The sequence below is a fragment of the Capsicum annuum genome, chromosome 1, assembly GCF_002878395.1.
Source record: "Capsicum annuum cultivar UCD-10X-F1 chromosome 1, UCD10Xv1.1, whole genome shotgun sequence".
Classification (NCBI taxonomy): domain Eukaryota; kingdom Viridiplantae; phylum Streptophyta; class Magnoliopsida; order Solanales; family Solanaceae; genus Capsicum; species Capsicum annuum.
In genome coordinates this window covers 181,408,638-181,421,854 of record NC_061111.1, presented here as the reverse complement: position 1 = coordinate 181,421,854, position 13,217 = coordinate 181,408,638, and the positions used below count along the sequence as shown (strand labels likewise).

Here is a 13,217-nt window from a genome sequence, read left to right as displayed (position 1 = left end):
TCTAATAAACCTTTCTTATTGGGAATTGGATATCTAATCCATTTGAGGACTTTATTCAGAGGTTTGTAATTTATACCTAACCTCTAAACTCCTCGTTCTTGTTCTACATACTTATTCACATAAAAGACAGTACATAACCATGGAGATTTAGAAGGTCGAATAAGGCTTTTATGCAAATGAGATTCAATTTCTTTTTTACATAATTCTAAATATTCAGAATTCATTTGACAAGGTCTGGCCTTTGTAGGTATATTACCTTCTTCAAAATCATTTTTATATGGAAGACTAACAACATGCTGTTTTCTTTTTCAAAAAGAATTAGGATGGACTCCACAAATTTGAAGTGACAATTGGCTCTTCAGAAACTTAATTTTTCTAATTAATTTTGGATTTTGAAGGGTTTCATTGATAGTCAAACTGCAAATTTCATTCCTCAAAAATTCCATTTGGTTATGTTTTGAAAGAATCTTTTCTTTAATCAGATTTAAATATCTGGTATAAGGTGGATCACACCATTCAAATTGGATATGTTTGTTTTCAAAAGTATCAATGATACCTTTTTCATCCGAACGGACTAAAGGGTACAAATGAAGAAACCATGGTTTCCCTTAGATAATTTCATCAGAAATGTCTTTAACTAAAACAAAGGTTTCAGGCATACAGACTTTGTCTTTACAAATATAAGCTTTAGGGATTTTATATTCTACCCCCATTTTTTGACCACTCGCATTCCTTATGGTATTAGTGGTTTTTACGAAATACCTGGAAGGTATCATACCTTCTTGAATGCAGTTACAGCCTGCCCCACTGTCAATGAAAGCTGTAAATTCCTTCTTATAATTGTAATCAATTAGAAGGGTTACTTTAGCATAAAACTGTTGATTGGTAGCTTCTTCCAAAGTTTTAAGAAAATATCCCTTAGGGAGAGTTTGGCTACCCTCAGTGGGTAATAATTTTGGATTTTCTAAAGCAGAAACCCTTTGGTCTAACGCCAAATTATGAATCTTAAAGAAGGATATTTCCTTTTTGAGATTATCTATCTCATTTTTCAGGTTCTGGGTTTTTACTGGAATAGCTTAAACCTTTTGCCTTTCTTTTAGAAGTCGATTAACTTCAGTCATGGAAGGGAACAAATGACATAAGCAAATGGAGGTCCCCACCGGTTGAAAATTAATAATACAACAGTTATGATGACAAATAACGTGGAAAACAGCTTTCTAAAAAAACAAACAGTAAAGGGCACTTAGCTTTCTAAAAAAGCAAGAGCCGTTTGTGAATAGTAGAGGCCAAAATGAATAGTAAGGGCCATTTATTATTCTTTTTTCTTTTGTAGAGAGCATGCATTATATAAGGAGCTCATTTCTTATTTGGTAGAGGCAGGTTTTAGAACCCCCACTCTCTCTAATACTCTCTCTACTCTACTCTTTTGTAAAAATATTCTGAGAGTTAATAAAAGCTCATTGCTTCTGAGCACGATCCATCCGCCTTAAGGTTATTTTAATTTTTTGTATTTTAATTTTAATTTTTACTTTTTACTATTGCTAGCCGATGATGGGCTAAATTTCTAGTGTTGAACTATAGCAAAATATGTTACATGTATGAAATGACATATTGTTATTAAAATACAAATTGTAAACTTCCATTGTTGGTCTATGTGTTAAGATGCTACAGTTATGAGTTTAATCTTGGCATTTATGTCAGAAGTCCCTGTAAAGGCCAAATTAACCAGATGGGGCGTGGAAGGACCATGATGGGGACTTGGTTTAATATTAGACTCATGACTAAGGTTTAATAACATGTAGTAAAGGTACCAAGTACAATAATGAAGCAATCCATTTCTCTTTTTAACATTTATAATAATTAAGGACAATTTAGTAAACTTATCAATTACGATACTGTATCATATCGTTAAATCAAACAACAAAACTATTATTAAAAAGTAATAAATAATACAATCCATTTAAATATTATACTATACTATACTATACAATACAATATCATATCATATCATATCATATCATATAATACCATATAAAACCATGTCGCCATTCAAACAAAGTGTAAAAGTTAAATATCCATTCATTTCGAGAACAACGGTGCAATTAAATGGTTCATACACCCTATATTCGGCTGGAGTCGATCACGACCTGCCCCATTGATACAGTATACAACACCATGTGGACTGACTGAGATTAGGGGCACAAAACTGCGAACACATTCATTAATTTTTTTTCAACAAACACATCCATTAATTGGAGTGAAGAAAACGGACAAGAAGCAGAGTTAGTTATCAGAAGAAAAATCAGTATTTCTTCGCGACTAGGTAAAATTAATCTGGCATTATGATTATTGATGAATCAGCTAAATAGGAATTAGTAGTAAGGATTTACATAATGTATCCTAAGCCTAACTAATTTTGAGTTAATGGAGAAGGTAAAACCAATTGGTCAACCATTATAATTTTTGGTGCTTTTTGTTTTCAGTTGATATTACATATGGTAGCTTTTCCCAAGTCCACTATTAACTTTCCTCTTTCGACTGTTGCTGGGTTCTTGAAAATACTCTGTTTGATTTGCAGGAATCGAAGGAGTGGTTAAAGTGAAATTCTGGGATTGGTATCTGAAAATTGTTGTTATTTCCGCCATCATTGGTGGCTCCATGGAGTTCTTCATGATTAAGACTGGCTTTTGTATGAAATTCTCTTTCCTCTACTACAAACTTCTTTGTATTCTCATGTATGCCTTATCCATTATTGATTTATGAAAAAATAAAGAAAGATTGACTCTTTATTTCATTAAAAAAGATGATAAATGGGAGAAAGATTTGAGCTTTGACTTTTCAATGCAAGTTATTTTGGACCTGACCTTTATGGTCTGACACTTTCCCTAGTCCCGTGCATAGCAGGAGTTTTGGTGCACCGGACATCTTGAAAAAAAATCTGAAGGACATGGGATTGGAATGAAATGGGCCCAGATTCACTGGGGTAGATACAAATAATTCGTATAGCCTTGGTGACATAATTTGAGAAGGATGAAATGGACCCCTACTAATTTGTCATTTGAGGTCTAGTTATTAATTGATATCATAATTTATACTATCAGATCCTGATCGCAACCATCCCTAACATTTTAGAGTCACTGTCATTGGACTTCGGATCTTACATACAGTAGAAACCTAATTTTGCTACTTTCTCCCTTTACTTTGTGCCCTTGTTAATGATAACAGATTCTTTACTATATCAGCCTTTTGGAGTTTTGCTTAATTTTTTCCAGTTTTTCTCCTTTGAAAAAAGTGTGTTGTTTATCTTATAACAACTTGTCTCAGATGATAAGGTAACTGTTCTAGAAGCGGAAAAAAGAGCCTATGAAAATTCTCCTCAAGCCAAGGCTATCAGAGACGCTCTTAATCCATGGAGACATCAGGATGCAGAAGCAAGAAAGAATGCTTAGCTCTGACACTTCTGTAACCGAACTAGAAGGTAATTACTAGTTGCTAAAACTCTGCTGCGAAAGTTCTTTCCAATTTCTATTACTGAATTCTAAGGCAAGTCCTGATTGTGAAACACTAAGATGAATGGAGTCTGCAGGCCTAATTCAAACAAAAAGACATCAGAATGATTTAGTCAAACACCACCATGTTTGGTTCGTCTCACAACTAAAATAACAAGATTTCTTTGATACATTAATTGGTTTTTGCATCTTCTTAGATGTTGAAAATCTCCTAAAAGTAACCACTAGTGGTATGTTCAAGTTGTTGAAGTCAAAAGGTAAGGAATTGGTTTAGCAATTAGCGATGAAATTTATCTATTGGAATGAAGAGAAGGATGAGATGTTCTATAGATTGCTTAGTGTTTGACCTGTGAAGATTATTTCACACTGTTGGACTATTATTGATGTTATATTCATGAAATTATGTCTTTATAGGCAACTCAGGGATTCGCTTTGAAGGAAAACATCCCTGGCGCAGTGCTTCTTTGATCTTGCTCCTATTCATATTTCTCATGGGTGTCGCTAGTAGCGTGTCACAGCTGATTGTTTCACAAGCTTGGTGATCACTTCATTTAACATGTGATGGCGAAAGTCCTATTAAGGCAATCGAGCACATATCAAAATGTAGACCTTGTGGAACCAAACTTGTTTATTTTTCTTCTCTCTAGACGTTTAGTACTTCGCTTTCGTGGATCTGCATGTTTATGAGAAGCAATCAGTTGCACCGCTGGGAAGTGGACTAGGTAGCCATTTGACTATATGTATTTATTCCACTAATGATTATGTTTTTTTCTTCTTTCGTGTATGAGAGAGGGAAGTCAGATGATGGGGTGCAAGTGGAGTGGAGGATTGAATTATTCCTTTGCTTCCTCTCATATTTCCTTAAAACGTTGAACCATGGAAGACTATGATAGCAGTCTTCCTCATTAATGCAGGAGCCCGAGAAAATGGTAAGGAATGGCTGCCTCATGATCCAAGATTTATTAGCCGTTCACCTCTAACAACCTTAGTAAATAAAGATTGTGTCTAAAGTGATATTAGAGCTGGAGAACTTCTCCTTTTGAATACTTTGGACTAATTGAATAATGCACCTTCTTTGCTCTAATGAATTTTACGAACTTTGTGAAATAATTAGTCCACCACTGATTAAGGCCTCATGCTTTGCGGTCAAGGTTGGAATAGCTCCTTGAAGCATATTGTTCCACAGAGGGCTCCACACAGTTGAAGTAACTAGTGAATATGTACCTTTGGGTATTGTAAATAGAGGTAGAAAATGGTTCACCTCAGTCCGTAGAATTGAGTATTACCTAGACTGAAGTATTAATTAATTGAATCATTCACTTGTTGCTTATATTATAGATACATGTGCGAACACTTTCTACTAGTTGTAGATATTATAGATGCATGTTGGTTCCGAATTGGCTAGCTATGATATTGTTTGTGCTTGCTAATGATATAGTTTGATGAATCCTAAACTAATAGATCGTTGCATAGGTCCCGTGATCCGTAAACATGAACAATAAAACGATGGAATAGTTTTAACATGAACAATAAAACGATGGAATAGTTTCAAGGCTCAATTTCAAACGCTCAGTCTAGTAGTTAAGAGGAATTGGTGGAACAATACCAACCAGAAGTCCATGATTCCTTCAACAAGAATGAGGAACAGTACATAAGAACTGGTAAATACTTGGGATCAGACCAAGTACTTGATAGTCTCCCTAGAATAACTACAAAAAAAAAAAAAAGTTCTCTCCTCTACAACAGTCAGGAGAACTTGATGACGTTCAGTATTGGTACTCATTAAGAAGCCATTGTTGCTTTGCCATTTCATCCAAAACCATAATCATCCCACCGAGAACACAGAAGATAGTCAAAATATCACTGGCTTGGCACAAACTTAACTTGGCGCTGTAGCATTAGCAGAGGAGGCAGCAATTCCATTGGGATTTGGCTCGTACATTGATTGTGTGGCAGGGACAGGGACGCTGCTTAGAGTAGGTGGAGGGGCTCCACCTGGAACACCTGCAAAGGGGTTCAATGCAGGAGGAGCTGGAAGAGCATTGGGTTGCATTGGCAAGGATGAAACAGGTGGCATCTGCCCTGCAATTGTTGCAGTTGGAGGACCCGCTGAATAACCTAAAAAGGATATCAAGAAGTTAAGATGTATATTGTTCAGAGTTATCTTGTTTCCACTTGATTGTTCAGCAAAAGTTATTTCTTCTTGGAACTAAATTAGATGCCAATGAGAGCATGACACATATGAGAACAGAGATTTTTCATTTCCATTTGTCAAGCTGAAAGAACAAATGGACAATCATTAACCTGCAGTAAACATAACAAACTATGTAAAACACTCTTATTGACACCAATCGTTAACTTCCGAAACTGCCTTGGCCTAAACTTTGTGTGTTGGGGGTTTGGGGGGGGGGGGGGTGCTTCATAACAGTAAGTCCATCATAAAATACCTAGATACCAACAAATGGAAGAAAATATTGAGGAATCACCAAACAAATTACTTGTATTGGTACCTGGAGTACCAGGAACTGGAATTGGCAAAATGGGAGGCCTGACACCTGCCATTAATTGTGGGGGCATAGTTCCTGCAACAGGCAGCATAGGAGGTGCCATCATAGGTAAGCGCGGTTGTTGACCAGGGAAGGAAGCAAGATGTTGATTATAAGCTGCACCTATTTGCTGGTAGGCTACTGCCTGCCCAAGGCGCTCCTTAATTTTCTGATCTATCAGAATCTGTGTTTGCTCCTCCTCAAACTTCAGGTAATAAGTCCGTACATTAGCCTGAAAACAATTCCTAGCATTAGTACCACCACAGAGAACACGACATTCGCTCTAGGAGACAGGACTGTCAGAAAAGTTGCAAAATATGAACACACACCTTGTGTTTGTAACCGGCATTATGCTGTTTTCTGACAGAAGGCTGAGAATTAAAAAGAAAATGTTAAAGAAATCAGACCTCCAAGTAGAGTTACCTTTCTCACAAAAAGAGGAACAATCAGGCCTCCAAGTAACAAGAAGCAGAGGATAATCTAAAGCCATTTCAGATCTTTCACAACAGAATGCTCAACTTCCAGGATTTGCAGAAAAAGATACATTTGTGCAGCAGAATTTACAAGTACCATTATAAAGTATGAAGAATATTCACATCAAGATGTTCTTTTTTAACGATCAAAAAAGGAAAAAAAAAAGACATCAGCATCCGGACATGTTCAGCTGATCTCAAGTCACGAATAAAATTAAAAATGGAAGCAGTAACAGGGATGTTTTACGATTTCTCAGATTGGAAGATACACCATAGTATCAAGCCATTGATGTGGTGGGATTTGATAAATAAGAGCATCATTCGGATAAGGTCAGATTTTCTGTTGAGGAGCAAGTTATCACTCAAGGTTTAAGATGTTGAATGATTCAAAATCGAATAGGTTCTATCATATTAACTTTCCCCACATAGATTGATCCTTTGCTCCTACAACTGCTCCAAAATTCTGGCTGCAAACACCCCTACAGTCAACACACTATGGTATTAAGCCAGGGTACACTCCACATCAAATGAGTGTTTTTTATATTTTATTTTTGGCACTAAGGAAAAATCCATGATATGTTGAGATTGGGCTTTGAACACACACCTTTGTCCATATCAAATGAGTTCTTCTAGAACTTCTCTTTTGTTACAACAAAACCTCCTATGCATCAATCACCTTAGCCTGTGTGAATTCTCAAGTTTTACAATTTTATTTTGAGGAATGTGCATTCTTCCTAATTTAGTAGTGGCTATCATCTTTCCTTAAAAACAGATAAAGTTTATTGTGGACACCTTCTTTGTAACTACCCAAATAATTTTAGACAAAGCAGCTATCAATCTTCTTTTTCTTTTTTTTTGGGCGTGGGGGGGTGGGGGTGGGGGTGGGGGTAGGGGGGCGGGGGGGGGGGGGGGGGAGGAATTAAACTTAGCTATCAAACTAGTATTTCGTCTTTCTTCTTATTTGAAAATATGAACTCCCTCATAATCATTGCACTCGACATCATCGATTCTCTTGTATGACAAACTAAATCGCCCCTTCCTATGTAATTCTGTATAGGTTTATGCTTGAGGTTACAGCCTTCAAACAGTCTGATTAAAAGGTCAATGTCACTTTCCAACCAACTCAGAAAAAATGAATATTTTTCTGTTCCGTTCAAAATGCTAAAAAGGGGAATTGCTTTATAAAGTACTAAAGTAACTTCTGGCTTATTCTTGCGATTCTGGTCCTCAGCTTCAGTATCACAAATTAGTGCACCAGTTCTGGCTAAAGGCCAGCACCAGAATCACAAGGATCAAAGAGTGAGTGGTCTTCCAATATCAACCCAATTCATGACTTGTCTGCAGCCAATGGTTTGACACAAACCCCTATCTTGATTGGTGCAGCAGTAAACAGTAATTGCCATTTTGACATCCAAATCTGTTGTGTGCTCTACTATACATCATCTTCTAAAGAATAAAGAGCAACAACTTATTTACTAGATTGTGACATGACAAAAGCTTCCAAAGAAACTTGGTGGATAAATTCATTGGCGAGTCATCATTTGAGGTGCATAGCAAGAAATGGGATTGCTATATCAAGATTTAAGAGCTTTATACCCTTTCATGCTATACTCTCACATTACTTCAGCTTAGCTGGTGTAAGACTCCCACTAAAGAGGCACCTAATGTTAAACTAAATAGACAGCAATAGCAAGAAGAATTATGACATAGAAAAATACAGCATTATGTGCTAGACTGCTAGTTGATGGCATTATACAATTTTTAGCCCCTTTCCTTAAGATAATGAAGTCAAGGCTACTTCCTGGGACCTCCTTCCTTTATATTTTTCTTTTGCGATAAATCCCACGCAATTATTATTTTTTTTAAAAAAAAAAGGAGGTAAACCAGAGTTGAGTTACATCTCCATATTAAAAAAGATGTTCAGTCATACTGTTCAATCTGACACATAATGTCCAAGATGAAAGCACCAATGAAACGAACCCGAATTCTCAACTCAACAATCAATACACAAGTTAACAAAACAAAACTAATCAACTTTGATTAATACGGAAAGGAGAAATTACAGTACGAAGAAGAGGAATAATAGTAGAAGGGGATGAGAGGCCTAGAGAGAATTGGGGATGAGAACCATAGTCTTTGCCTAAGCAATTATCACAATTTTCATAAGACTATTCTTCCTAAAATGTGCTATTTATTAACTCGTATCCCACATATAGCCACTTAATGTGATATTGGGCTGTTTTACCATAACTGATTTCGGCCCATTCATAACAATACTCCCCTCTCCAATAAGAACCTTGCCCTCAAGGTTCGAGTGGAGCCACACGGACAATATAATGTTGAATCTTTCAAGACTTGAGTGTGTGTAGAGAGCTGCTATGGTGGTGCAAAGATGAAACCAAGAGTTGTCAACATGAAGAATTGATGAAACAATTTCATTGCCCTTAGCCAAGTCCATATTACTAAGCATCATAACAGAAGCCAAAATTTTAAAATTTGTCACCTGCTCTGCCTTGCTAAGTCCAACAATCTTCATTACCTTCTCTATATTAGGAGAGTCATGAGCATCAGTGATATCTGCTAAGCAATAAGATCATTTGATATCGGCGAATGCTTCAGGATCCCTCAATCTACACATTTTGTTTATCTCCATAAGTACATCACGGAGAAGGAAGAAACAATGATGGTTCTGTTCCAGAATTATAATTATGAAAGCGCTAGATCTTTCAGTAAGAGAGGGTCCCATGGCTGCACCATATATCTTTCCAAGCTTTGCAAACTGAATCTCCACAAATATACCATTATGACTTGAAAACTTTATTTGAATTGCAACGAGAAAACTTTATTTGACTTGCAACGACATTGTTAAGCGCTTTAAATACTAGATTTGACTTCAGAACTTGTTGTGCTACAGTGCACTCTTCAACGCGTCTATGGCCCCCAAGATGGGCTACATAGCACATAAGCCTCATCATAGTCTTAAATTTCCCACAACTAGCCAAGTCAGAAAAGCTTTTACTCTCACTGAGTATTGCCTTGTGAACAACATAAGCAACAACAATTGAAGCTACTTTCACCAACTCAAGCTCACTTTCTCCCATGATCATTTTGACAATTTTGTAGTGCAACAACTTCATACAGTGAGAAAGTAGAGGGCAGACAATTATTTTATCACCTTGAGCACCAACTAAACCTTTGAGCTCCGCAAGCGTAGAGAAATTACGCAACTCCAGCCCAATCAAGTCCTCCATGGACCTGATACAACCTTGAAGCCATGCACTACAAATAGTTTTTGGAGCTTCCTTTCCCTGTATTGCCATTTTCAATGCACTAGCCTGCTCAGTTATTTTCTTTCGGAAAGAGAAATCACCTCCCATTGCAGCATACCATACGTTACTCTTTGGAGCTTGGAGAACAAAAATGAGTTGAGCTAATAGTTGTTGCAAGAATTGGAATAATTTGGGAAGGCATGTAATATGTAGAGATGCAATTGGTTGTAGCTCTCTCGACGCAGATCCATGGGAACTGTCATCAAACACACGATTCACATCAGAGTATGTATCATTCACTTTTGATTTCCCCACTACCAACTCATATCTTTGTTGTCCGGGATCCCACACTTGAGTCACAGAATTAGCATTCGCAATGAAGCCAAACGTACTAATAGAGCCCAACAATATTAGTAGCTTCGTGTTCAATATATAGTCAGTGAGAGCCTTGAGCTTGGAACTTATACCCGGATTCCATACACAGAGATTCATTTCAGCTCCATGAACATCGACACTCTTTGACATATTTCTTGGGGAACATTCATCGAACGGTTGGACTTTGCTACGTTCAAGGCATAATGCTTCTTCATCAAGCATTTTGATTGGAGTATCGGGTTGCACCTCAGCAACTAGCTTGTGGCAACAGCTATGAACAGATTCGTTGAGCACCCTAGTCGATTGAATATCGTCCAAATCACCTAGAAGGATAGAGGCATAAGACGTTTCTTCCATTTCTTCAGTGAAAACTCTGGTAGACATTTCATCGAACATATTGTGTGCATCCATTTTGCTACTTCTCCATTGTGTATAAACATGTGTATGGCATGAAGAAAGGACATCTGTCTCAGTGAAGCCCCACGAAACAGCCTCAAAACGACTGGAGTACCTAGTCATGGAGGGCATCTAATTAGCCAAGTGATTTTCCAGTGATTCGAGATGTAGTTTAGGAAAGCGAACCAACACTTTTGCAGTAAAATGTTCCCAATCAACCAATTTCTTGTTCTGCAAAAGCCATTGGTACCACGACAAAGCAGCCCCATCGAGATAGGACGACGCCAGAGATAACTTGTGGTTATCTGCAATTTCATAAAAATCAAAATAGCTTTCAGAGATCCATAACTCGGGATTCTCTCCACAGAATCGTGGAAACTCCACCGGAGTAGGTTTACTCCTTGTAGGGTTTCCAATCAACTCATGTAATAATGAACGAATTTCACATATCTCCTTTGACCATGAATCCCTTCCGACGCTAATTGAATCATAGGGAGTTCGAAATTTTGGGTCCTCCATTGAAGACCTCTGGATGAAAGCACCAATGTAACGAACCCAAATCCTCAACTCAACAATCAATACACAAAGTGAACAAAACAAAACTAATCAACTTTGATTAATATGGAAAGGAGAAATTACAGTACGAAGAAGAGGAATAATAGTAGAAGGGGATGAGAGGCCTAGAGAGAATTGGGGATGAGAACCATAGTCTTTGCCTAAGCAATTATCACAATTTTCATAAGACTATTCTTCCTAAAATGTGCTATTTATTAACCCGTATCCCACACATAGCCACTTAATGTGATATTGGGCCCATTCATAACACCCAACTATAGATTTCATTTTACTTTTAAATTACAAATATCTCACCTGTACTTAACATTATAAAAGATCCAAGTAATAAACATGCAATGCTTACAGACCATGAGACAGTTCTTGAATGTGAAAATGGAAGTTGAGTTTACAGTGATAGCTATTCTTTCCATAATTTTTTAACAGAAATGCCGTCTCTTTCTCAAAACTAAAAAGTTATCACCTACTATACAACAATTCTCATTAGGACTATTATCTTTTCTTGTATCCTTGAAGGCGCTTGCTTAACACAGTCCATAAAGCGTAGCTCTCAATTCTGAACTTTGGCAAATTATACCGACTCAAACATTTTAATTTTGGGACCAAAAAACTAATCAATTAGATGACGGCTAATAGTTATTCAACATAATGAATTTTGATTTCTTTGCTAATCAAATGCATCATGTTTTATTGGAGACTACTAAGTATAATAGTCAAAAACATCAAACTACCGACCATAAACTGTTTGAAAGTTTTGATCAATCTATGTCCTACACCAATAACTTCGTCGTCTTCAAATTCAGCATGCAAATCCACAATGCTACCATTAAAACACAGTGAAGCTTAAAGATAGAAACAGAAAAACTCACTGAATCATGTGTCAAGTAGGTGTCACAATAATCACAGTAATACCTGAAAATATCACGTAAATGATTAACGACAGAACCAAAATTGACAAAAACGGGCATAAAACCAAAAGAATAGTAGTTCACTGAAAAAAATATTGTGCCTACCGAGGCATTTGGTTAACAAAGGTAACTGAAGAAGTTACTTTTGCCAGTGCAATAGTCGAATTTTTTGTACAAGTTTTTCGCCGAAGTATTGTTTCCGATGATAGAATTTTGATTAATCGGACAAAAACAAAATTGGAATTCGGAATCTTGTTGAAATTCAGAGGGAAAGGGAAGCTGGTCCCTCAAAATTACTATTGGATTGAAGCGCAAGGTTCTAGTGGACTCATTTTTCGCCTCTTTAAGGTAAAGCCCATTTCGAGAAAAAGTTTAGCCCAAACGTTAGAAGGCGAACAAGTAGCCCATTTAGTGAAGAAAGCACATTGTCGGGACCTAACCTTTTAAAGAAAAGGAAAAATTACAGAAAATAACATACTTAAGACTATAATATAATAAATATAAATAGTTTATAAAATTACAGTTTATAATAAAAGTAGTATTATTTTGCTCATTAACTAAACAAACGTCTGTTTTACTTCCATTACTTTACCTTTTCTTATTTTCACTTCCCCCAATATAGCCGTATCTTCTACCTTTTTTTTTCATCTTATTTTTTAATTATTTTATTTAATTTTAATTTCTTTTTTTCTTTCCACTTTATTTCCTCTCTTCTATTTTTCTTTTTTTTTTCTTTCTTCTTTTTTCTTTTCTTTTTTTTTTTCCTTTCTCATATTTGAAAATAATTATTTGCATGATCTTCAAAATTTTGAAATAAAACATCTTTACTATTTTTTGTCCTTTTTTCACTATCTTATATCTCTAACTTTTTTTCTTGTTAGTTTCTTTTCATCTTATTTTTTTATCATTTTATTTTTTTGATTTTGATTTCTTTTTCATTTTTTTCTTCCCACTTTATTTTCTCTCTTCTATTTCTTTTTTTTTTTTTTTGCTCTTTTCTTTATTTTTTTATTTTTCATTTTCTTTGTTTTCCTTTCTCATATTTTTTTTCTTTTTCTTATTTTTTTTTTCTATTTTTTTTGTTTCTTTTTGTCTTTTATTTGTACACTTCTATTTCTCCTTCTTTTTTTTTTCTCCTTTTCACTCCTTTTTTCTTTTTTTTTTTCTT

General features: G+C 36.0%; 1 protein-coding gene and 1 long non-coding RNA gene across 4 annotated transcripts; one reads left to right on the top strand and one right to left on the bottom strand.

Annotated features, from left to right (window-relative positions):
* Positions 1-1,375: 1,375 nt before the first annotated feature.
* On the top strand, positions 1,376-4,281 carry LOC107857135. 2 transcript variants are annotated; one of them, XR_001670780.2, is made up of 4 exons: positions 1,376-1,491; positions 2,579-2,689; positions 3,325-3,478; positions 3,924-4,281. It is a non-coding gene; the product is annotated as an uncharacterized LOC107857135 (long non-coding RNA). The 2 variants fall into 2 exon arrangements; XR_007046975.1 differs by having other exon boundaries at positions 1,385-2,323.
* A 729-nt stretch (positions 4,282-5,010) lies between these two features.
* Positions 5,011-12,428, bottom strand: LOC107842520 (U1 small nuclear ribonucleoprotein C). Of its 2 annotated transcripts, none has more exons than XM_016686427.2 (5): positions 12,155-12,428; positions 12,011-12,053; positions 6,385-6,426; positions 6,020-6,287; positions 5,011-5,627 (listed from the first exon to the last, which is right to left on the bottom strand). In XM_016686427.2, the coding sequence occupies exons 1-5, from the start codon at positions 12,160-12,162 to the stop codon at positions 5,389-5,391; spliced, it is 600 nt and encodes a 199-aa protein (XP_016541913.1). In that variant the 5' UTR covers positions 12,163-12,428; the 3' UTR covers positions 5,011-5,388. The 2 variants fall into 2 exon arrangements, with proteins under 2 accessions (XP_016541913.1, XP_016541908.1); XM_016686422.2 differs by having other exon boundaries at positions 6,008-6,287; positions 12,155-12,411.
* Positions 12,429-13,217: the final 789 nt, after the last annotated feature.

Bases quoted from the DNA above. Each gene is read 5' to 3' on its own strand.
- LOC107842520 (XM_016686422.2), bottom strand. The intron at 6,427-12,010 runs GTGAGTTTTTCT...TTTAATTCTCAG, and splicing joins CCTACTTGACACATGATTCA to CCTTCTGTCAGAAAACAGCA. The intron at 6,288-6,384 runs GTGTGTGTTCAT...AATTGTTTTCAG, and splicing joins ATGCCGGTTACAAACACAAG to GCTAATGTACGGACTTATTA.